The sequence below is a fragment of the Mesoplodon bidens genome, assembly GCF_964165515.1.
Source record: "Mesoplodon bidens genome assembly, contig: HAP1_SCAFFOLD_432, whole genome shotgun sequence".
Classification (NCBI taxonomy): Eukaryota; Metazoa; Chordata; class Mammalia; order Artiodactyla; family Ziphiidae; genus Mesoplodon; species Mesoplodon bidens.
The window spans coordinates 89,774-116,417 of record NW_027671653.1 but is presented as its reverse complement, the minus strand read 5'-3'; the positions used below and the strand labels follow the sequence as shown (position 1 = coordinate 116,417).

The following is a 26,644-nucleotide window of genomic DNA, read 5'->3' as shown; positions in this document are numbered from 1 at the left end:
ACAAGTGGTCAGTTAGTGTCATAACGATGGGACAGGTGGAAATCATGCACCGCTTGAAGAGATGCAGCGAGGAAGACGCAGCATTGCTTCTATGCTGCTCCTGCCAAAGATGCATAAACTAAACCTAACCTAACCTAATCTGACAGGAAACACCACCCAAAGTAACTGGCCTGTAATCTTCTAAAGTGTCAACGTCCATTACTCAGCCATGAAAAGAAATGAAATTGAATTATTTGTAGTGAGGTGGATGGACATAGAGACTGTCATACAGAGTGAAGTAAGTCAGAGAAAAATACCGTATGCTAATGCATATATATGGAATCTGAAAAAAAAAAGGTTCTGAAGAACCTAGGGGCAGGCTAGGTAGACGGAGGCATAGAGAATGGACTTGAGGACACGGGGAGGGGGAAGGATAAGCTGGGATGAAGTGAGAGAGTACCATGGATTTATAATACACTACCAAGTGTAAAATAGATAGCTAGTGGGAAGCAGCCGCATAGCACAGGGAGATCAGCTCGGTGCTTTGTGACCACCTAGACGGGTGGGATAGGGAAGGTGGGAGGGAGACGCAAGAGGGAGGAGATACGGGGATATATGTATAGCTGATTCACTTTGTTATAAAGCAGAAACACACCATTGTAAAGCCATTATACTCCAATAAAGATGTTTAAAAATTTTTTTTAATTTAAAAATTAAAAAAAAGGTCAAGAAAGCCAAGAAAAAGCTGAGGTACCATTCAGAATAAAGGCCACTACAGAGATATGACAACTCAAAGCAGTATGTAACTCTGAACTGCATCCTTTTGCTATAAAGGTTATTATTGGGACATTTGGCAAAATCTGAATGGGGCCCAAGGATTAGTGGCAATTTCCTGATTTGACGGTTGTTTTGAGGTTACATAGAAAAATGTCCTTGTTTACATGAAATACATACTAAATTCAGGAGTGATTTTTAGGAGTGACAGGCCCAGCAACTTGGCAATTTATTTTCAGATGATTCAGGTTCTGAATTGGTAATTTTTCTGTCTGAGAATAGTTCAATTTTTTTTTTTTTTTGGCCACGCTGTGCAGCTTGCAGGATCTTTGTTCCCTGACCAGGAACTGAAACTGGGCCTCGGCAGTGAAAGCGCCGAGCCCAAACCACTGGACCGCCAGGGAACTCCCTAAAAATGTTTTTAAAAGTGTAACTTCTTTTCCTTTTTATGTTATATGACTTAAAAAATGACTATAGCAATGAAGACAGTGGTGTTGACGATGAATTTGCGACATCAAGAATTTCATAAAATTATTTCTTGAAATAAGGTAGAAATTCATGTTATTTTATATAATGTGACTTTTAAGTATATATTTTCATTAAAACATTTAGGAGTTAAAAAAAGATCAGTGAACGAATGTGCTCTTCTAGGTTGAATTAAAATAGAATATTTAAGGTTTAAAAAAGTTTGGCTGGGGAAAAATAACAGTTTTGCAAAACCTTTGCGATCCAAAACTAAGATGATATTCAACAGCAAGAAGTATTCCAATTTCTCATAACCAGTTCTCACAAGCAAAGAAATGCATGCTTCACTTTAAGAAGGTGTCAAATAGAAACAGGCAAATCTGAAAGAGTTCACCAAGTGTAATAAATTAGAGGTGAAATCACAACAAAAGAATTTATGGTGTACAAAAAAATTCACAAGTAGAAGATTCCTTCTATCAACTTCTCAGAGTTCCATGAGCTCTCCCCTGACCTCTGAAAGATGGGTTTTACCAAAATCTGGTTTACACGGAACTTTTCAGGTATATATGGTCTGAAAAGAAAGGAGTATCTGCTAAGAACCTGCCTGGTGCTCCTTCCTTGTTGCAGCCCTTCTTTGTGTAAGTGATCAGAATCAGGTCCAAGAGACACAGAATCAAGCATGACATATCACACCAAACACCATTTCCTGTCCAACCAATTCTCATCTCTCTCCAGTAATGAAAAGGTGGACGTTCTTCTTGGACTGCAGCATCTGTGCAGCCTGCTCCACCCCGACCACAGCAGACAGCCTCTGGGCATCGTACTTGGAGTAGGGGACAGTGCAGGTCCAGGCAGCTTCCTCTCCTCTGGTGGTGGCTTGCAGCATGTTACAGACTTCACTGTAGAAGTGGGGATATGTTGGCAGTTCATAGAAAATTAGGTTCCTGATGCCTTTTATTGTGTATCTGTTAGAAGGAGAAAGAGAGGCTATGTCTACATGAGAAAGTTTATGGAAAAGCCACCGAAGAGTTTTACAGGGACATAGTCACTCTCGCTGTTTCATGCAAGGAGAAAGACCATGGCACAAATAACACACAGACCAAAAGTTACTCTAATTTGAGCTGGAGGGGCTCATTTTTTGTGACAGTGTATTTGAATTCCTAATGTTTGGCTTAAGATAATGATAAAATGAATTTGCACTTCTTGAGCCTAATCTGAGCAGACTGAGGTAGGGTGGGGAAGAATAGTAGACAAGGATTAGAAATCTGTCGCAGAAAATTTGAAAAGCAGGCATTTCCAATTTAACATTATCCTAATTATAATCAGGCAAAACAGTGTTCTGTAATGGAGCTGAGGTCAGACCAGACCCAGTACATAAAATAAACAGCATAAACTGTAAATGCACTCCCATTAGTCTTTTCTTGTCATTCTGTAGACATGTTAACTCCATGGCAGATGTCCCAAGTTCACCCATTTACAAAATCCTGCCCGAGGACCCATTAGGCATTATGGGAAGGCAATTAATTTCAACAGCTTCCTCGCTTCTTTCCCTGCTGCACAGGGCTGCATGGTGTGGGGGGTTGCAGACCCTAGGGACGCGCCTTACGGTTCGGGTTGAGGTCAATCATTCCCTCTTGGGCTCCATGACCAAAGATTTTATACGTTGACAAGTTTCTGATTTTTCCTGTTAAGACTCTCATACAGGGCTGATGTCAGACTCCCTCGGGAATTTTATTTTATTCATGGACGGTAAGTTTTCCTTGTCTTTTTATCCCTTGGCTCATCCTGATCTCTCTGGAGACCCTCCTCTCCCAAAATATAACTGCAGTCCATTACTTGGATCAGCTTTCCACATCCTCTTTCCATAAAGGAATTTTAATGGCTAATGATGTTGAAAAAACACAGTTCTGCCTCAGTAGTTATCAAAACAGACACAGAGTTCCATTTCTGCTTAGTATGTAGAAAACTCAAGAGAATACTGCTCCCATGCTAACAAGAAAAAGATAATCTACAACAGTGTTCCTTTTCCTGAGCCTAGACAGCTGATGTCACAGGGCAACCAAGTGAACTGATTCAACGGTGCCCTGGTGTGTGTTTAACAACTGATTCTCAGTGGGGGAGGATAGGTGCTGATTTGAAGCATTTGCCAATTTCTGTGGTGTAAATACTCCATTTCAAGCTACCAGTGTCATGTTGCTGAACTTGGAACTGGGAAGAGATGTGCAACCATACCTTAAGAGCTGGTATGAGCCAGCTTCAGCCCATCACTGACTGAATTCCAAAGAGTGACACGATGGTCTGAAGAAAGACAGGACATATGAACCACTTCACCTTCGGCAGAGCACAGTGGGGAAGAGGGCAGCTGCTAAGAAAGTGGGTAGGAAGAAAAAAGCTACACTTTTAACAAGTTCTTAAAGGGCAATTATGGGCTTGCATGACAGTTCAGAATCCCTGGGATTCCCGGACACTCCTTTACTTCACAGTCATGATGGCTTTTCCAAAGGTCTCCACTGGGAGCCCTGGAAAGACTGGACGCAAGGCAGAAGACCTGAGAGACCCCGATGGTGGTGCAGACATGAAAACTCACTCTCTTCCCAGAGCCATGTTGTATATGAAGCTAAAGCCTGAAGCCAGTGAGGGGGCAAAGGTCAACTGCCAGGGTGGAGTCAGAAGCAGCAAAACTGTGTGCCCTAAGGGAGGAGCATTAACCCCTCACCCCATCCCTCCCCACCACAGGACTTACATCCAGTAGAAAGAGCAGTCTGGGGAAAGGGGAAAGGGCATGAAGACTGGGGAAAGGGCGTGAAGCCTGTTCAGCCCAAGATCCTGCACTGATGTAAGCAGATGTTTGCCACCACTGCAGAGATGCAGGGAACTCTTTCCCACCAAGACCCCTCGTAGAACAAGGCAGAGGCTGGCCACCATGGAGGGTGGTGCAGAAGCCCTGAGAAAGCGCCAGCTCCAAAGCCCAGGATGGACAGAACCTGCCTGCATCTGAGCTGGACCAGGAGGAGAACAACTGCCCCACTTCAAGCCTTAGGGGAGGAGCGAGCAGGAGCAGCCTGCTACTGGGGGAGGGGCCGGAGCATGGGAGAGGCTCTCCCTCGGCACAGGGGTGCAGGGCATGGTGAAAGCTGAGAGGGGAGCAGGACACTGAGACAAGGCCCTCCAGCACTGGGCCCCACAGTGGGCCACTGTCTGCTGGAGGAACTGGCAGTTTGTGGTAACTAGAAGGCAACGACGGTAACAACCAAATCCTAACTAGATTCACAACTGCCACGCTAGTGGCCTGACAGAAGAGGCGTCCAGGCCAGCTACTTACTCAGGCACTACGTTCAACTGACAATTACAAAAAACACAGAAAAGCAAGAAGAAGACATTAAAACCATGAGGTATCATTTTGACTATCAAGTCACTGGAAAAAAGGAGAATTTACAGAAATATTTACAGAATTTACAGAAATAGGCTAATGGAGTATAAATTATTGTGAGTGTGTATTTCACCGGGGAGGGGAGAAGATGGGAGTGGCAACACACAGCAAATTTTAAACTGGGTACAGCTTTTGAACACATAAGTTTTCCTTTCCAAATTTATCCTAAGGAAATGCCTAGGCAACTATGCCATCAACTACGCATATGGATGCTCTTGGCATTATTGTATATAATAACAGAAAACAACAAATCAATATGCCCATTAAAAGGAAACTGGGTTAATTATATACCCATACAATGTAACACTATGCAACCATTAAAAAGGATGCTATACACACCTTAAAAGATTACTTATAATTACACAGAAAAGGTATTTTTACAATGTAAAGATTTAGCAGACCTACCTTGACCAAGTGATTACATTTAGTATCACCAAAAACGGGACAAACTGACACCCTGGGCCTCTTGAGGAGATGCAGGGGGAAGTACACAATATCCTCTATGTAGAATTCTTACTAAAATAATGTTTAAATCTTTGGTCCCCGAACTCTAATGCTCACTGAATCACCTATTTGTTTTTTAAACATACCTGTAATTGGTCCCCATCCCCAAACACCATGATTTAATTGATACTGGGGTATGACCAGGGCATTCAGATTTTTAAAAGCTCCCCAAGGGGATTCTAATATGTAGCAAAGTTTGGGAACACTGATCTAAATAATAAGAAAACAGCCAAATCCAGATGTGGGACATTCTACAGGAAACTGGACTGGACTCTTCAAAACATATCAGTATCACAGCAAGAAACAAAGGCAGAGACTTATTCTAGATCAGGGTTTCTTAACCCTGGCACTACTGCCATTTTAAGCCAGGTAATTCTTTGTTGTAAGGGCTGTCCTGTGCACTGTAGGACGTCTAGCAGCACCCAGGCCTTGACCCGCTTGAACCACTAGACCACTAGAATAACCCTCCAACTGTACCAACCAAAAATGTCTCCAGATATTTCCAAATGTCCCTTGGGGAGCAAAACTGCTCCTGCTTGAGAACTGCTAAAATAGACTAAAGAAACATGTCACGCAAATGCAATGTAGGATTCTTAACTAAATCCTGGATTGGGGTGGGGGGGGTGGTGAGAAACAGCTGTAATAGTCATTTTGGGAACAACTAGGAAAATTTGCATACAGACTAAATACTAGATGGTATTACTGCAGTAATGTCAAGTGGTATGTTAATGGTGTTGTGGTTAGATAAAAGAATGTTGTTTTTAAGCTCTACAGGCTGAAAGATTTAGGAGTTAAGTGTCATGAAGCCTCCCATAATTTACTCTCAAATGGTTCAGGAAGAAAAAATAAGAGATGTGAGTGGAAAGAGAGAAGGAGAGACAGAGAATGTGGGTGCATGAGAATGTGGCAAAATGCTAACAGCTGGTGAAGCCTAAGTGGAAGGAGTTAGAGATGTTCACTGGGATAGTCTTACAATGTCTTTTGAAATGAAATCTTCCCAAATAGAAAGTTGGAGCGGGGGCAGGATATAGTAGAACTATATATATATATAAACTAAAAAATACATCCATAACATACAAGTATATACCAAAATGCTAACTTATTTAAGCTTTTTTTCAATAAGCACATAAAACATTCAAGATAAAAGAAAAAAAAATCCAAATGTGTACACTGTGATCCCAATGTTGGTGTCGTTTTTAAAATGCCTGTGTCTGTGTGTGTGTGCACGTGCACATGTTTTTTACATCAAAGAGACAGGAAAGAAATACACCAAAATGGGTGTTTATATCAGTAAGATGACAGGTGATCCCATTTTTTTAACCTAGATTTTCTAGGTTCTCTACAATAATTGTGTAATACTCTTATAATGAGAGTATTTTTAAAGCAAAATAAAACAACAAAACCAATTCCAATAGGTATTATATTTAAAACCCAAGAAAATCTCTCTTAGTACCAATTCGTGCACAGTAGAGACTAGGCATCTCCTGGAAATAAGAGCACGTGACCAGAACCTCTTCAGAGGGGCAGTTAGTAACAATTCCCATGGTCTTCTGCACCTCTTCCCCTGCCTTCCTCCTCTCCTGTATGTGCTTTGGGTCTTCGGTGACCCCTACAAATATGGCGTAACACTGTGACAGGACCCAAAACTAAGGACATTCCCGATGTCTATGTTACCTGACAACTGTTAAAGATAAATGAGGCAACCACAACTGACTTGCAAGGCTGGCTCCTGCATACAGTCTATAAAGACGAGGTCTGTTACTTCTATAACTGGGGTTCTCCCTGGGGCAGGGAGCACTCAGAAACACCCCACTAGCGTTTCCCACCTCCAGAAATCCTACCTCCAGAGTTTCTGATTGCCCCCTGCTTAAGAATCCTTCCTGTGCTAACCCACTGATGATGCTCAGAGAAAGAACTGTGAACTGTCCTCCCCTCAGGAGGGCCATCATGACCAAATGCCCATCCCATCCTAAGATTCTACTGGTTTCATCCCCCCAAAGAAAACAAATCCTCAGGATGAAAGTTTTTTGCTAGCTCACAAATGAACTGCAATATGTCTAACACGGCCTACTTCCATAGAGAATATAAATACAGAATTTTAAAGCTGGATACTAAAGTGTAAAATACATGTACTTTTCCCAAGGTCAAATGAAAAAATCAAATCACAAAGACACTGCAGATCAAAATACCCATCATCACCTTGGTGACCTCTCAAGCAAAAAAATCTATAGCTGGGAACCTTGAGATAATTGGCAGTTGCAGATTATCTCCATTCAACTTAAACACCCACTAACCTGGTCCAGGGTACAAAGCTAATGGCACGTGTTCGGTTTGTCTTTATAGTGACTTTGGGGACAAAACAGTTTGGTCAATAAATGAACAGTGTAAGACAGAAGACTGTCCTGCCTACTTAAGAGAAAGGGCTCCTTTGACATCATGCCCTCTCCTTGAAAAGCTGCTACTTGAGAGCAGTCCTCATCCCAGCTTAGTTCACACTTGCTACAGACAATCACGCTGGGAAGTTTTCCAATCCATCCACTTCATTTAAAGGACTTGCTTTGACGTATCAAGCTTTTGGAAAACTAAGGGCTCTTTAGACCTGCTGAGTGCAAACTCCCCCAAAATACCATTTCCAACATGAATGAAAACAACAACTCACTGGAACAAAGCAAATAATGATGCCAGCAAGAAGCAAACCCTGAAGCCCTTAAATATTCACCTCTAAGCCCCTCACCTTTTGCTTCTCCTAAACTTCAAGGAGCCCCTTAGTCCTGGTTCTCCTTGGTGCAGAAGTGTGTGTGCACTGCCTCAGGACAAATGAGAGCTTTCTGAACACTGACCCTGTACTCAACTTCCATCTCCACAGACCACACAGTCCCCAGGTGTTTCATCTGTGCTTCTACGACAGGTTCCTCCCTTTCCTGTATTCAGTTGAGAGCTGCTCAGCTCTGTAATGTCCTTCTTGAGGGGTATACCCACAGCTACAGGAGGTACCCTAAGTATGGACCCACTCCAGATCTATATACAGGTTATGCTGTAGTCACTCATTCGTTTCTACCACCTTTTCCAACAATGCCCATTTTGAAAGAAAACCAACCAACCAATCAACAAAAGTCTGTCCAGCCCCCCAAACTCTGGCTTGTCTGCAGGAGGTGAAGCAAGGGAGGACCTTATAACACAGCAAAGCCCACCATGCACTTGGAAGCAGACCCTCCAGAGAGGACACTTGAAACCTGGCCCTATTTTACCTTTTGTAGAAATGGAAGCGCTCTGTGAGGAGCAGGAACTGCTTCTCTCCTTGAAGGAAGAAGCGTCTGGCCCTGGAGACACCAGACTTCTGGGTGTACTCGCAGATATGAGTGAAGTTCAGTTCCTCCTTCTTGAGGTAATTTCGGAGACGCACGAAGTCAAAGTAGGAGGGGACATAGATAAGCGTGTGAGACATGACTGCATCACGATACTGAGGCAAAATCTTGTTGACGAAAAAGTCAAACCTGATTCGGAAAGGCGAAGGGCAGAGTCAGTGGTCTAGAGGTGAGCCATAGTGTCACTGCCAACTGCATGACCCTGGGCAAGTCACAATCTCCTTCTACCTCCCCTAAGAGGCCAATTTGGCCTACCTCATTGCAAAGAGATTCTGTAGGGATAAAACTTGTTAAGCGCATCAAAAAGTAAGTGCCAACACTATTCATCATAAAGAATAGATGTGATGCTGGTATATCCCAGAGAATTATTCTAGGAAGTACGTAACTGTATCATTCATTCATTCAGTTGTCAGTCAGTCAGTCAACAAATAATTACTGAACACCTACCACGTGTTAAGCACCATTCTGCTACCATGGGTCCCCTGACTAAACACAAGGAGAAGACGGGGAAATTACATAGAGAATTAGGAAAACAGTTCTTGCCCTGAAGGGCTTAGAATTAAGTTGTTGACATGAGGCATTAAAAAATTAATGTAATTAAAAAATGCCACAGTCTAGGGGAAAGTACCCTTGATTTACTAACCCTGGCACTATTGGAACTAGGACAACACACCATTTCTCTGGCCTTCAGTGTCCTCCTCTGTCAATGGCATGATTGGATTCAGTTATCTCATTTCATTTCGTAAATGGTAACTAAGAAAGCCAACGTGGAATACAATTCTAAATTTGAATGCCCAAGTAAAATCCCTCTCTGTGACCCCCAGGGATCCAATGGGACAGGGGAGGGTACCTGGCATCAATCACTGAAGCTAGGTTTTCAGGTTCCATCCTCGGGAAGACATGTGGGAGCTGCACCAGGACATGACTGATGCAGCCTGTCATCGGGACGTTCCTCACAGCCACCTGCCAGGTGTCAGTGAGAACATTAGGAAGTGAGCTATCCCCATTGTTGACCAAATGCTGTCCTCTCCTTCTGCCTCATGACCCAAACAATACACAATACTTCATGAAAATTCAGAGAAAGAAGGAGAGAACCCACCTGGCCTTGCACATTGACGCAGTACTTGTTGAACACAGAGTTGATCTGGGCATCCTGCAGGGCCCCAAACAGCAGCGTCTGACGATAGTACTTGGACCGATTATTGAGGTTCCACATGCGCACTCGAGAAAAGTCCACCCCATGTGAGTCCAAGGGCAGTAGGTTCATGTGGCTCATCAAATGCTTTGAGCAGAAGTAATACTCCATTAATACTTATTGAACACTTACCTGCTGGGCGTTGCTAACCTCTCTATAAGCCCATCATCTTATTTAACCCCATGAAGTAGATACTATCATCTCCCAAATTACAGCAAGAAAACAGGCTCAGATGGGTGAGTGACTTGCCCAGAGTCAAGCGAACAAGAAGAAAAGCTCAAACTGGCCACCTTGTGGATCTCTCAAAAAGGATCAAGATGCGACCTATACAGAGTATTTCTTTTCAAGGAAATTCTGAAATGCCACTCTGGTCACTCTGTAAGCAACTCAGTTCCAGACTTGGACAAGAAGGGAAATGACACGGAAAACAGAGCTGCTGTCCTTCCATGACTTGGTTCCCAAAACGTTAGAAAATTCCCTGAGTGACTACATGTGCCTTTTGCTCAAAATAAAGATGACTCAACCATCGACATGCCTGTTCTATTTTAATCATATTTTTACCTTGTAATGTATATTGAAGGGTCACAAGTACCATAAGTTTATTCCCTACTTTATAAATAAGTACTCCCCTTTATCTGTCCCAAACTTACTCCAAGTCCTGGGGTTGTAGAAAAGGTAAATGCTCACATGCCTTATAAAAATAAACCTATAGTTCTGTGATGAGGATTGTTCCAAAGCACAATCCTAAACCCCAAAACATTGCAGAGTATGTTGAGAGGGAGAAAAAAAATTATAGTACAAATTACAGTAGGGGGACAAAAACATCTTACGTTTCTCTGTAAAACATCACAAATTAAGAAATCATGAGCAATGTTTTCCCATCTCCACTGAAGACCAAACAAAAGAGAACGAGCATAAATAGGAGGAACTATTTTAGATAAAAACATTCCTGGTGAGGAGGGATTTCAGTCAGTCAACCAACCAACCAACCAACCAACCAACCAACCACACTAAACTGGTCTATTACTAGAAGCAACTTTTAAGGGGAAGAAATCTTTTCTGGAGATTTGAAAATGTTGACAAGAATTTTAATCTTTCTGGATACTTTACTGACCAACTTGTGGGTAGAAGAGGGGACAACATTTCCCGTTTTCAAATTGGAAAATGTGGAATATTTCCATTTCCAAGCTGAGTTTTAATCTGGACTTTAATAACCATTTCAGACTCAAACCACTGAGCTTCTTGTCTCTAAATGTTAATGACCAGCATTACCAAGACATGCTCCCAGTTCTGCATCAGGTAAATGTCAGCTTGATCAATGATGAGAAGCTCAATACAAGACAAAAAGTCAAAATCTCTCTTCTTCTCTCCTTCTCCACCAATGATGGTCCTCAAGCCCAGGGGGGAGGCAATGAGGATGTCTGACGAATAGAAGGGGGCATAAAGTCAGATGCTTCTCTGCAGTATTGCCACCCCTATACACAAAACAGCCAAGCACACATCAGTTCATGAGTCACCACCAAGCCATTAGCTTCCACCCTCTCCAACTGCAGCCTCCCCTTGTACCTTCCACATCTTCCCCTTTGCATGTAATTGTGCTCAAACTGCTTTAATTATTAAAATCATCATCGTCATCATCATCATCCCTCCTTTGCATCTACGGTCCCTTCTAGCTCCCACCCTCTTCTTTTCCTTCACTGGCAAACCTTCCAAAAAATTATCTCTACTTTAAAATCCCCCACTGACTCCTTAATGTACTGCAATCTGCCTCTGAGTCTCAGGACACCACTGAAATGACTCTTGCCAAGGTCACCAACAGCTCTCAGTTACCAATTCAATGGCACTTTAGTGTTTCTTGTCACGAATGCATAAGCACACCCTCCTTGAAATGTTCTTTTCCTTACTGGTGGTTTCTATCACTTTAACACTTACTTCTATTACTGACCTGGTTCTTATCTATTTTTCCATATTCAAAGAGCTCTTCAACAAATCCCTGGATTCACCCACAAGTTCTCTTTCACTCTACATAAAGCTTTGGATAAATATATTCACTAATTATGGCTTTAACATTATCATCACAAAAATTTATATTTCCTGCCCACATCTCTTTCCTAAGCAACAAGTAGCAGTCTGTAAAGAGCCCAGATCATATGTGAAGGAGATTCACTTGCTAATCTTAAAGCATCTACCAGAGGGGCAGAAGTTGGCTGGGACTCTCTCTGGGGACAGAATGCTGGCAGATGCCATTTTTACAAATTCCCTCTACCTTGATGGCACTGGTGGGTGCCACTTTTTTGCACTCTCACTCTAAGTTGCTAACAGTGGTGGTGGGTGAGTACCCCCTACCCCACGGCCCTGCACTGCCTGTGTGCAGCACTGACAAACATGGACAACGAGCAGCCACGCCTACCCCATCTCATGCCACTCGCGGGACATGACCTGAGGCAACAATCGCATGTAGCCCACACAGGGGACACTCCTTGAGCACCAGGCTCAGGCAGATGGGGGTGGGACTGCATTTCTAGACTCCATGGGAGTGAAACAAACAGAGAGAGTTTATAAGATGACCAAGAACTAGGAAAAAGTTAAAAATACAGTTCATCTCCCACACAGGGCCACTCCTTCAAGACGGGGCAGTAACTGTTTTGCATAATACACAGAAACAAAGACGGAGAGTCAAGCAAAATGAGGAAGCAGAGGAACATGTTCCAAATGAAGGAACAAGATAAAACCCCAGAAAAAATATTTAATGAAACAGATGTAAGTGATTTATCCGATAAAGAATTCAAAGTCATAGTCCTAAAGATGCTCACCAAACTTGGAAGATGAATGAACGAACACAGTGAGAAACTCAAGAAAGAGACAGAATATAAGCAAGTTCTAAACAGAACTCACACAGCTGAAGATTATAATAATTGAACTGAAAAATACACTAGAGGGAATCAACAGCAGACTAGATGGTAGAAAAGAACAGATCAGTGACCTGGCAGACAAGGTAGCAGAAATCACCCCAACAGAACAGCAAAGAGAAAAAATATTTTTAAAATATGAGGACAGTTTAAGGGAACTGTGGGACAACATCAAGTGTACTATCATCGGTGTTAAGGGGTCGCAGAAGAAGAGAGAGAAAGGGGCACTAACACCCACATTATAGGGGTCCCAGAAGGAGGACAGAGAAAGAAAGGGGCAGAAAACTTATCTGAAGAAATAATGGCTAAAAATGTCCCTAACCTGGTGAAGGAAACAGACATTCAGGTCCAGCAAGAACCAAGAGTCCCAAACAAAATGAACCCAAGGAGATTCATACCAAGACACATTATAATTAATACGTTAAAAGTCAAAGGTAAAGAGGGAATCTTAAGCAGCAAGAGAAAAACAACTAATTACAGACAAGGGAATCCCCATAAGAATATCAGCTGATTTTTCATCAGAAACTTTGTGGTCCAGAAGGAGATGGCATGATATGTTCAAATATGCTGAAAGGAAAAAACTTCCAACAAAGAAGGAAGGAAATAATAGAAGTCAGATGAGAAATACTGAATAAATGAAATGGAGACAAAAAAAAAGATCAATGAAACTAAGAGCTGGTTCTGTGAAAAGATAAACAAAATTAACAAACCTTTAGTCAGACTCAATAAGAAAAAAAGAGAAGGGGCCCAAATAAAATCAGAAATGAAAGAGAACCTATAACTGACACTACAGAAATACAAAGTATCATAAGAGACTACTACGAACAATTATACACCAACAAGTCAGATAACCTAGAAGAAATACATAAATTCCGAGAAACACACAATCTTCTAAAACTGAATCATGAAGAAAAAATGTGAATAGATCAATTACTAGTAATGTGATTGAATCAGTAATCAAAAAGCTCCCCAAAAACAAAAGACCAGGACCAGAGAGCTTCATGGTGAATTCTACGAAATACTTAAAGAAGATTTAATACCTATCCTTCTCAAACATATTTCAAAAAACTGAAGAGGCGGAAACACTTCCAAACTCATTTTATGAGGCCAACATAACCCTGATACTGAAACACCACAAAAAAAGAAATGTACAGGCTACTATGCCTGATAAACACAGATGCAAAAATCCTTGACAAATTATTAGCAAACTGAATCCAACAATACATTAAAAGGACCATACACTATAATCAAGTAGAATTTATTCCAGGGATGCAAGGATGGGTTGACAAAGTGGGTATAGAGGGAACGTATCTCAACCTAGCAAAGGCATATACGATAAACCCACAGCTAACATCATATTCAGTGGTGAAAAGCTGAAAGCATTTCCTCTAAAATCAGGAAGAAGACAAGGATGCACACTTCTGCCACTTTTATTCAACATATTATTGGAAATCCTAGCCACAGCAACTAGGCAAGAAAAAGAAATAAAGGATACCCAAATTGGAAAGGAGGAAGTAAAACTGACTATTTGCAGATGACATGATACTTTATGGAGAAAACCCTAAAGACTCCACCAAAAAACTGTCAGAACTAATAAATAAATTTAGTAATGTTGCAGGATACAAAATTAACAAAAATCTGTTGTGTTTATATACATTAATAAGGAACTATTAGAAATTAAGAAAACAATCCATTTACAATAGCATCAAAAAGAATAAACTACCTAGAAAAAATCTAACCAAGAAGGTAAAAAACTTGTACTTGGAAAACTACAAGGTATTGATGAAAGAAATTAAAGATGACAGAAACATGAAAAAATACACCATGCTCATAGATGGGAAGACTTAGTACTGTTAAAATGTCCATACTGGACACCAAGGGGGGAAAGTGGGGGTGGGGGTGGGGGTGTGATGAATTGGGAGATTGGGACTGACATGTATATACTAATATGTATTAAATGGATAACTAATAAGAACCTGCTGTATAAAGAAATAAATAAAATTCAAAAACAAAGTCCATACTACCCAAAGAAATCTACAGATTTAATGCAATCCTTATCAAAATACCCATGACATTTTTCATAAAACTAGAATAATCCTAAAATTTGTACAGAGGATCCTGGGGATTTGTGCAAAGGATCCTGAATAGCCAAACTGATTATGAGAAAGAAGAACAAAGCTGAAGGTATAACACTCCCTGATTTTAAACTACACTACAAGTCTACAGTAATCAAAATTGTACGGTAATAGCACAAAAACAGACACAGATCAACAGAACAGAGAGCCCAGAAATAAATCCATATTTATATGGTCACTTCATCTATGACAAAGGAGACAAGAATATACAATGCAGAAAAGACAGTCTCATCAACAAATGGTGATGGGAAAACTAGACAGCTACATGCAAAAGAATGAAACTGGACCACTAGCTTACACCATCTACAAAAATCAACTCAAAATGGATTAAAGACTTGAACATAAGACCTGAAAACCACAGAACTCCCAGAAGAAAACATAGGCAGTAACTTCCCTGACAACAGTCTCAGCAATATTTTTTTGGATCTGACTCCACAGGCAAGGGCAATGAAACCAAAAATAAACAAATGGGACTACATCAAACTAAAAAGCTTGTGCACAGCGATGGAAACCATCAATGAAACAAAAAGGCAATCTACTGAATGGGAGAGGATATTTGCAAATCTAGTAAGGGGTTAAGATCCAAAATATATAAAGAACTCATGTAACTCATTATCAAAAAACCCCAAACAGGGCTTCCCTGGTGGCACAGTGGTTGAGAGTCCGCCTGCCGATGCAGGGGATATGGGTTCGTGCCCTGGTCCGGAAAGATCCCACGTGCCGCGGAGCGGCTAGGCCCATGAGCCATGGCCGCTGAGCCTGCGTGTCCGGAGCCTGCGCTCCGCAATGGGAGAGGCCAAAACAGTGAGAGGCCCGCGTACTGCAAAAAAAAAAAGAAAAACCGCAAAAAAAAACCCCCAAACAATCCAATTAAAAAATAGCAGAGGGGGCTTCCCTGGTGGCGCAGTGGTTGAGAATCCACCTGCCGATGCAGGAGACACGGGGTCGTGCCCCGGTCCGGGGGGATCCCACATGCCGTGGAGTGGCTGGGCACATGAGCCATGGCCGCTGAGCCTGCGCGTCCAGAGCCCGTGCTCTGCAACGGGAGAGGCCACAACAGTGAGAGGCCCGCGTACAGCAAAAAAAAAAAAAAAAAAGCAGAGGACCTGAATAGACATTTTTCCAAAGAAGTCGTACTGATAGCCAACAGTCAAATGTAGAGATGCTCAACATCAGTCATCAGGAAAATGCAAATCAAAATCACAATGAGAAATCAAAACTACAATGAGGTACCATCTCACACTGGTCAGAATGGCCATCATTAAAATGTCTACAAATAACAAATGCTGGAGAGGGTGTGGAGAGAAGGGAACCCTCCTACACTGTTGGTGGGAATGTAAGTTGGTGCAGTCACTATGGAAAACAGTATGGAGTTTCCTTGGAAAACTAAAAATATAATTACCATATGATCCAGCAATCCCACTCCTGGGCATATATCTGGACAAAACTATAATTCAAAAAGATACATGCACCCCTATGTTCACAGAAGCACTATTCACAATAGCCAAGACATGGAAACAACCTAAATGTCCATTGACAGATGAATGGATAAAGATGTGATACATATATACAATGGAATACTACTCAGTCATAAACATGAACAAAATAATGCCATTTGGCAGCAACATGGATGCAACTACAGATTATCATACTAAGAGGAGTCTGTCAAAGAGAAAGACAAATACCATATGATATCACGTATATATGAAATCTAAAATATGGCACAAATGAACCTATCTACAAAACAGAAACAGACTCACAGACCTGTGGTTGCCAAGGTCAGGGGTGGGGAAAGGGATGGACTGAGAGTCTGGGGTTAGTTGATGCAAACTATTACCTTTAGAATGGGTAAACAACAAGGTCCTACTGTATAGCACAGGGAACTATATCCAATCTCCTGGGATATGCCGTAATGCAAAAGAATATAAAAAAGGATGTATATATGTGTATAACTGAGTCACTGCCATACAGCAGAAATGAGCACAACATTGTAAATCAACTATACCTACTCCAATTAAAAAAAAAAAGAAGAATGTATCAGGTGGCTAGTAAGTGCTGTGATCAAAATGAAATAATATAAAATGATAGGCTGTGATTTTGGAGTTATAAATTCTTACAGCCACCATGTATTATAAGTTGCTATTAACCAAAGCACAGAGAGAAAAAAAACCACAATGAGATATCACCTCAAACCTGTCAGAATAGGTCTTATCCAAAAGACAAGAAATAACAAATGCTGGCAAAGATGTGGAGAAAAGGGAACCCGTGTGCATTGTTAGTGGAAATGTAAATTGGTGCGGCCACTATGGAAAACAGTATGGATGTTCTTCAAAAATTAAAAATAGAATCACCATACAATTGAGCAATTCAACTTCTGGGTGTTTATCCAAAGAAAAAACCCACTAATTCAAAAAGATATATGCACTCCTACGTTCAATGCAACATTTATAATAGCCAAAATATGGAATATGGAAGCAGCCTAAGTGTCCACAGATGACAAATGGATAAAGATGTGGTGGGTACACACACACACACACACACACACACACACACACACACACACACACACACACACACACACACACACACACACACACACACACACACACACACACACACACACACACACACACACACACACACACACACACACACACACACACACACACACACACACACACACACACACACACACACACACACACACACGAATATTACTCAGCCATAAATGAATGAAATCTTGCCATCTGCGACAACAAGGATAGACCTTGAGGGTATCACAGTAAGTGAAATAAGTCAGACAAAGACAAATATCCACAGCATGTGACTTCACTTATATGTGGAATCTAAAAAACAAAAAACCAGACGGATAGATACAGAGAACAGACTGGTGGTTGCCAGCAGGGAGGGCGGGGTTGGAGGGTGGGCAAAATGGATGGGGGAGATCAGGAGGTATAAAACTTCCAGTTATAAAGTGAACAGGTCACAGGGATCCAATGTATGCCATGGGGAATATAGTCAATAATATTGCATTAACTTTGTATGGTGACAAACGGTAACTTTACTTATTGTTGTGATAAGTTTGTAAGGTATATAGACATTGAATCACTATGTTGTACACCTGAAACTAATATGTCAATTATATATCAATTAAACAAAAGACTGATTTATCAGCTCCTTGTTGGCCGCCTGCATGTTTAAAACTAACCACAAGCTCTAATCCCCTTGCACTGCACACTCTGGCCATGCTAAAGCCTCTGAATCCTAAGTCATGCCGGTTTATTCACCCTGATGCCTCCACACTTGCCATTTCCTGTCTGAAACTTTTTCTTCCACTCTCATCGCTCCACTTTGTACCTGGCTAAATCTGACTCAGGTTTCAACTTAGTATGGATGGTACCTCCAACAGAAGGCCTTCCCTAACAGTCCTGAGCCCATTTTGAGTAAGGATATTTGCTTTAAATACTTTTAACTAGAACACCCACTATCCTCTAACAGTAAGACATCTCATCCCATACTGTCTGATTTGTCTTAAGGCTGGACTTGCTTAACAGTAACTTTTAATTCCATATCTCCAGCTTAACAGTGCCTGGCACATAGTAGATGCTTAATAAGTGGTAAATGGGCATACGTGACTAATAAATATTTTCCAGGAACTTTTTCAATGAACAAGCAACCAAGTACATGGGAGCTGAATGACAAACAAGCAAAAATGTGCAAAGCTGGGTGGGAGTCAGTAAGTCCAGAGTGGAGATAATTCAGGTGTGGGCACTCCACATGGCAGGCAGGAGGGAAGTCCATTACGTACAGATGCTCTAGTTTATTCATCTTCCCCAGACTGACCCACCCAGCCCCATCAGCTCCAACTCCCCCAAGAAGCCCTGTAGCATTGACTGTGAGCTACCAGCTATAGGCATGCTGAGACATTTGTTATAAACATGCAGGTGCCTTTCATACATGCCTTCACAGACACTCCATCCCATTAGCCAAGTATGTACCCCATTAGCCAAGGCAAGACTCTCCCCTGGCAGACGAGTGGTCTCAAATGCGTCCTGGTTCTGCTAGGAGGCTGAGACAGTGACCCTCTGAAAGAATGCCTAATTCCAGGCTTCTAGCTTCCAGCTATGTGCACCTCACACCTCAGGTCCCTCAGGGTCTCAGTTTTGACAAGGAGGAATTACCAGTCCTGAAGTGGTCATCGATGTTGCCGACAAATACAGCTTCATAATCCTCAGGCCTCTTCAGGTTGGGTGGTCTCTCCTTGGGATCTGAGCCATACTCTCCATTAAACCTCTTTTTGTTGCTTACAATTATTTTCTTCTTGCTGTCGCCCTCAAGAAGACTGATGAAGAGCTGTACCACCCGCAAAGCAGCTTCCTGGAATGGCACCACTATCGGCACCTGTGGAGGGAGTGATGGGCAGCCTTGGAGGGGCAAGGGGAAGGAAGGACAGCTCGAGGTGAGCCTGCTGGGGACCTAAGGAGCCCTCCGTTCCACAGCCCCTGGCCAAGGACCACATCCGTGTCACCCCCTTTACATAGGACCTGGCTCAGTACTGAAGGCTGAGCATCTTTCCGACCCACAGCACCATGTCCTATGGACTTCAATCTCATGGCTCCTTGGGGTGGGGGGGGTTAATTCTTAAGCAGAATGTAGAATTTTTTTTTTTTTTTGCGGTACGCGGGCCTCTCACTGTTGTGGCCTCTCCCGCTGCGGAGCACAGGCTCCGGACGCGCAGGCTCAGCGGCCATGGCTCACGGGCCCAGCCGCTCCGCGGCATGTGGGATCTTCCTGGACCGGGGCACGAACCCGTGTCCCCTGCATCGGCAGGCGGACTCTCAACCACTGCGCCACCAGGGAAGCCCAGAAATACTCTTTGAGGTAAGTCAATGCCGTTAACAGAGGTGTCCATTAGCAAAAACCCAAGGGCATAAACACACAAAGCTCTTTGAGGACAAGAAATGTTACTCATTTCTGTCTCCCACAGAACTTAGTTCAGTATTTTGATCCGTAAGACCCAAGGAATATGCTGAACAAATGAATTAGATGTATTAAGTAGAGAATAAAGTTAGTAAGGAAAGGACTAAAGCATCATTACTTTTCTAGTACATTTCCTAGTACATTTTTCAGAAATGATGATAAAGGATTTCTGAAATAAGATGATATTTCAATGGGAAATACAGGATTCAGTTTTCCAAACATTTCCAAAAGTGCTCAATTTTAACTGTTGAGGAAAAAAACAGAAGATGCTTAACAAATGATTACCTTCTAACTACCCTTGTGTAAACAATACAGTCAATGGATATAACCCCAGTCAGATCAGGCAGTTCACCAAATTCTGAATGTGATTCATGGGTAATCTACCTCATATTCTATTTTGCAATTCTAAATGGAAACAGATAATCTTATTATCCTGATGTTCAAGATTCTGAGATAGTTTCTCAGAAAGGCAACCAGCACAGCCAGAGGGGTGTAGTGATTCAGTTTGGTACAGTGCAGGGATGATGGATCAGTTTTGAAGAGGGCCAAGTTACTGTCCCGGCTGTCACACTAAGTAAGTGTCTAGGCTTTGGTTTCCCCAACTATCAAACAAGAGGGTTGGACTAAGAAATCTCTAAGAGCCATATCAGTATCAAAATCCTAAAATCCTATTAAGCCCAATGAGAAGAATCTAAGAAGATGAGGCTTCTTCAATATAGACACAGAGGCTAAGGGGTAAGGGGGTATGGGTGGCACAGTATCTAGCTCCAGCACATCATGAAAAATGTAGACAGAATTCAACGACGTAAGCTCCCAGTCCACTGGAGCTTAGGCTTATGAGCCACATAAATGTAATCATCACTTTAAGCAGTAATAAGGATACAATGCCAAAACAGGGATTTTGTTTTCCAAGGTTTACATATTTATGTGGCTTAGTGAAGAGAATCCTTGGTTCTAGTCCTGTCTCTGCTACTTTTTCTCTGGTTCTCTTTAGCAAGGTCCTCTAAGAATCTGGGTCTCTGTCCACAGGTGTAATATGTAGGGATTGAATAAAAGGCTCCTTAAGGTCCCATCCAGCTCTGACAATCACAAAGAAGACATTTATAGTGGAGTGTTACTTATGTAGGATCAGGGTTTATCTTTAAGGAGAGAATTATCATGGAGGTACCTCCTACTCCACTTTCCAGTTACATCTGCTGTTACAGACGGTCCACTGAGCTGTCTGCAGCACTGCTGTGACATTACCTGGCCCATCTAATATGCTCATTCTTGGACTCATTCATGATTCCAATCATTAAACCGTCTGAGAACCTGCTAAGTGCCAGGACCCATATGTTAGAGCCTTACAGCCTCCTTGAGGGCAAAGTTCTGCTGCTGCCACTCACCTTGGGCCTCGTTAGCCCTTGGTCCCTGAAGTCATCATCATCACCCAACCCAAGTTTCTGGCTTCGGCATCTGCTGTTGTTGGCAAGCACCTGGGCATTGGCTTTGAGAACGTGATTTATCACATGCAGGCAGTACACGTGGCGGATCTCTTCCCCTTTCTTCAGGGCAGTCCTTTCTGGGTAGAACAGGTCCCGGTAAGAATTCATAATTAAGAAGAGCTCTTTCTGGAGGGGTGTGAAGGGGCTACTTGAATTTGGGGGACCAGAGAGGAACTGGCTGTTGGTCTTGATCCAGGTGGATTCCAGAGGCTTCTGGAGATGAAGTGACTTTAAGTCAATGTCCTTTGGGGGTTTAAAGGTTTCCAACTGTTGAAACCTGGATGAAAAGGCAAGCTGGCCCAGGATGGGCCACTGTGGGAGAAATGATCAAGAACTAAGTTAGAAATGAATTATACTACCTTACATTCATATAGTGCTTTATAATTTACCAAGGCCTTTCACAGATCCTTTTACAGATCCTCTCACTTTATCCTCACAACAACCTTACAAGCTAAACACTATAATGCTCTTCTTGCAGTTTAGGAAATGCTGAGGTTCAGAGGTTATAGGATTCAGACAAACAGGAGAACAGAACTAAGGGTTAGACCCCAAGGTTTCTGACTTTAGAAACCTTGTGAGCTCTTCACTAGATCAGTGGGTCACAAACTGTCCTGTGGACCACACTGTAGGAAGTCAAAATTTACTCTAGACAAAAGAAAAGGGGGCCCAACGGTCAAATAACTTCGGTAACCACCACAAAACCTAATCCCCCTCAGGGAGAGTCACATGCAGATCGGACACTAAAGGTTCTGCTGAGTCCTGTAACAAGGACTCCGTTCCACTTCGTTTGACCCAGAGTTTTCCAAATTTACTTGGACGTGGAACAAGGTTTTTGTTGTTGTTTTGGATATTTTTTTGGGGGGGAGACATATATTAGAATTGAAAAGAATAGTATTTTGTGGAATACCAGTTTGGGAATTTTTGCACTGTAACAAAACTGCTGATCTTAGCAATAAAGAAAGGATGACCTCTGCAATAAAAAAGAATTAACTATTGATATATGCCAACAACTGGGATGAATCTCCAAGGAATTATGCTGCGTGAAAAAAGCCAACCTGTATGATTTTATTTATATAACGCTTTTGAAATAACAAAATTATAGAAATGGAGAACAGATTAGCAGTTACCAAGGGTTAGGAATGGGGGAAGGGAGGTGGGTGTGGTTATAAAATGGCACCAGGGAAGAGGAGGGATCTTGATGGTGCTGGAAATGCTCTGTATGTTGACTGTGGTGGTGGCCAGGGCAACCTACACGTGATAAAACAGTATAGAACTAAATAACACAAAGGAGCAGGAGCAAAAGTGAGGAAATCTGAATAAGACAGGTAGGTTGTATCAGTGGAAATTTCCTACTTGTGATATTGTACTACAGTTTTGTAAGATGCTACCATTGGGGGAAACCGGGCAAAGGGCACATGGGATACCCTTGTATTATTTCTTACAACTGCATCTATAATTATTACCTCAATAAAAATTTCAATGAAACAAGGATGACCAATTCTTATGAATAGCATCAGTGGTGAAAAAAAAATCACCGAAAAAAGAAGCAAAAACTGCTCCATACTGAATAATTTAGGTGTGAACTTATCTCAGATATTTCAAACAAATGAACAGCAGTAGCTACTGTCTGACTGAACACTTTGTACATGTCTTCCAGTAAACTAAATTACTTTATTTTGATGCAGGCATTACTGTCCCCCTCTAACAGATGAGAACAGTGAAGATTAAAAAGGTAGATTAACTTGCCTTAGGTCATGAGATAGCCCCTTGCAGACGTTGGTCTAAACCCTGGTGTACCTGTCTCCAAAGCATTCTTATCTTATTGGTCCCCACCTTCCAGCTTCCCAGTGCCTTTTCTAGCTATGCCTGTGCCTTACTGGGCTCTTCCAGTCTTCCTCTATCTTGCTCCCTATCAAGCCATCTGCCACGGGTGTGTATCATACATTCAGGGAGACCACTAAAACCCAAGACCACTGCTTACTTTTAGCTGGTGGGTAGTTTTGGGATTTGTGGCAACAGCCTGGATTTCTTTTTCTTTCAGTTCTTTGTTTACATGTTGTGCAAATGGATCTAATTCAGAAATAAAGAATATTAGAACACTTAGGGCAAATGACAGGGATTTTCCAGTCTTCCCCTATGAATGACATCCTGTTTTCATGATGTTAACTCATCTTTTTCCCCATCAACTTTCCCCATCATTTATCCCAGTCCAGAGCTTAAAAGTTTCTGACAGGTTCATCTCCCTAAAGCATTTCTTTAATCACATTATTCCCCACCTCAAAAACCTTTGAAGAAACTTCTTGGACTGAAATTCAACATACACCTCTAACCTACCTCTCTAATGTAATTTTTGAATTACATGGCTCTCAAATTCTTCTGCCACTGTGGCTTTCCTTCCTTTAACTGAAAATTCTATCCTCTTGTTCACCGCATTTCTATATATCCAAATAGTATCTGTTGAATGTTACCCCCTGACTCACAATAAATAACTATTTCCCAAGAGCCTACTGTGTCAGGCACAGTTCTGGCTCCAAAGAAGCCATCTCTGGTCCCCTATAGACAGTCATCACTTTCTCTCAAGCGCCCCACCCTGCCCTCAGTTATCCACACCAACACATATATGTGCATGTACTACCTCACCTAACTAGACTGCAAGATCCCTGAGGGCAGGTACCACGTCTGATTTAACCTGCACTGGAAGACAAATGTAAATGCTCAACACTCAACTGAGGTGAACAAATGATCAAAATGGCAGGGTCAGTGCTCTGCACTGGCCACCCAACCTTCTCTTCCAGCCCCACTCATGTAAGAAGCAAAGTTAAATGACCCATTCAGGGACCCAGGTAGTAAAACTTCAAATGCAGTGCACCTTATATTAAGACCTAAGATAAAGGTGAACAATAGGAAATAAGAATTCTAGGTGATAATATATCAGTACAGACCAAACAACCAGAGAAACTTTAGGATAGTCAAGCCTCCTAATGTTTCCTCCAGGGTTTTTTTTAACTTCTTTTGAGTTCAGAACGTGGTTTTTGCCCAAATTCTACCTGCTACTTCTTCCTCTTGTCTAGAATAGCTAACAGAACCAAATGAGGATTAAAATTTCAACTTCAGTGGCACCGCTGGTTGAAGAATGGCACTGGGACCAAAAAAGGCAGTCAGGACCCAGAATGAGACCAACCTGACGTGCCCACCCAGGCACAGGCTAAGACACAGGACCTGAGAGACAGCAGAGCCCTGCCTCAGCCTACCACAGGCTTGTCTAAGTAACAGTCATGGGGACAGAGGCATGGCCCAGTGTTCTGTATCTTGACTTTGGCGATGACAATATAAATATACACATTTGTCAAAACTTATCGAATTATATACTTAAAATGGGTACACCTTGTTGAATGTAATTCATACCTCAATAAAGTTGATTTTAAAGTTAAATTAAACAGTCGCCTATGGGGACTTCCCCAGTGGCACAGTGGTTAAGAATCCGCCTGCCGGGCTTCCCTGGTGGTGCAGTGGTTGAGAGTCCGCCTGCCGATGCAGGGGACACGGGTTCGTGCCCCGGTCCGGGGAAGATCCCACATGCCGCAGAGCGGCTGGGCCTGTGAGCCATGGCCACTGAGCCTGCGTGTCCAGAGCCTGTGCTCCACAACGGAAGAGGCCACAACAGTGGGAGGCCCGCGTACCGCAAAAAAAAAAAAAAAAAAAAAGAATCCGCCTGCCAATGCCGTGGAGCAACTAAGCCCATGCACCACAACTACAGAGCCTGAGCTCTAGAGCCAGTGAGCCACAACTACTGAGCCCATGTGTCACAACTGCTGAGCCTGCGTGTCACAACTGCTGAAGCCCGCGTGCCTAGAGCCTGCGCTCCACAACAAGAGAAGCCACCACCGTGAGAAGCCCACACACTGCCACAAAGACCCAATGCAGCCAAAAATAAAGAGAGAGACTGGGGAGACAGGGTGGAGCTTTCTGGCTTCTGAGGTGCTTCCTAGTAATAAGGACCAATCAGATTAGCCACTGCCAGGTCTCACAAATCTGTAAAATTACCGCTCCAGTAAGGAAGAGCAAGTGAAGGATAGACAGAAAAATGCAAAGTACTTTTCTCCTCTTTCTCTCCCTTCCCTGCTTGGGGAAAAAAATCAGAAGTCTTCCCCTGACCCCAGCTGTGGATCGTGAGCTTTGAGGAACTGGCCTTCCCTGCTATCATTGTTCAACTGTTTGTCCTCATGAACAGCCGCGCCCACTCGCAACACTGCCTAACCCTGAAAAACACAAAAGATCTCGGAGAAGCATTTCTTTCCAGCTCTACATCTAGCTGCTAAACTATCTGTTTCTATTACTGCTCATTCCAATAACAAGAGATTTAACAGGTATTAGACCACAACCACCCATACTAAGCACCAGCTGAATTCAAACAACATGAGCTGTGCTCTGACCTTGTGATGCTTTCAGAGAACAGTTGCCTCCTCTTTCCTCTTCGAGAAACTTGGTTTCTAGGCTAAAGAGTGACTCATGTTTTGCATCTGTAAACTCCTCTGGGGATTCCTCTGCTGTGCCAGGTGGCCCGTGCCCATCTTTTCCCTTAGGGTCAGCAGGTAAGGCCGCATCTGCAGTTTTGATAAAACATTTTGTGAAATTATTTACTACTCATAAATATAATTACACTTCTGTTGACAAATGAAATCTAATTCCTTAGGCTATCATTTACTTTTAAGCAAATTCAGGTAGAAGACATAAGTTTCAAAACTGAGCTTGACTGCTGACCTAGTACATGTAAAGATGTTCAAATCAGCGTTGATATAACAAATAACTAGAAAAAATGATTTCGTCATTTCTATCGAAGGGGTACTAATTAAATTACCACATATTATTTACAATGGAATACTATGTGATTAAGCTAATGTGAACCCACAGTTACACACGTTATATCATTAAAGAAAAAAGTAACTTACAGAAATGTATGAGGCCATTATGCACATACACACAAATATATATTCACTCATATATCCATAAAAAAGTAGCCTGGAAGGTTCTATAAAATGTTAAAGGTGTTCATCCCAGGGTGGAGGAGATATACGTTAACTATATTACCCTCTTAAATTTTTACAGTAAATATATATTACTTTTATAATTTAAAAAACCAAACTTTTCATTTTTAAAAACCTAAAACATGAAAGAAAAATGGAAAACCAACAAAATTTTAAAAGTCCCTAAGTCTGAGGCAACGATTTTTTTTATCCGAGTACAAGTGATGAATGAAAATACTAAGAATGGTGTGTGACACCTTAAAGTAGAGACAAAAATACAGTAAGGCAAATAGGCATTAAGATAACAGAATATAAAAAGTTACCCAGATATATTCAGACAATGGACTACTATTCCAGTAATAAAAAGAAATGAATTACTAATATGAACTACACGGATGAG

The 26,644-nt window shown here is 42.0% G+C and overlaps 1 protein-coding gene across 1 annotated transcript in view; it reads right to left on the bottom strand.

Moving 5' to 3' along the window:
- Positions 1 to 662: 662 nt before the first annotated feature.
- LOC308611221 (U3 small nucleolar RNA-associated protein 25 homolog) overlaps positions 663 to 26,644 on the bottom strand; it is a 29,551-nt gene continuing 3,569 nt past the window's right edge. Inside the window, 10 exon segments of the mRNA XM_081260091.1 lie at positions 663 to 2,183; positions 8,401 to 8,646; positions 9,368 to 9,480; positions 9,617 to 9,799; positions 10,985 to 11,158; positions 11,162 to 11,187; positions 18,938 to 19,157; positions 21,122 to 21,532; positions 23,202 to 23,290; positions 25,654 to 25,824. Coding sequence (XP_081116217.1) covers positions 1,940 to 2,183; positions 8,401 to 8,646; positions 9,368 to 9,480; positions 9,617 to 9,799; positions 10,985 to 11,158; positions 11,162 to 11,187; positions 18,938 to 19,157; positions 21,122 to 21,532; positions 23,202 to 23,290; positions 25,654 to 25,824 — 1,877 coding nt within the window. The 3' untranslated portion in view covers positions 663 to 1,939.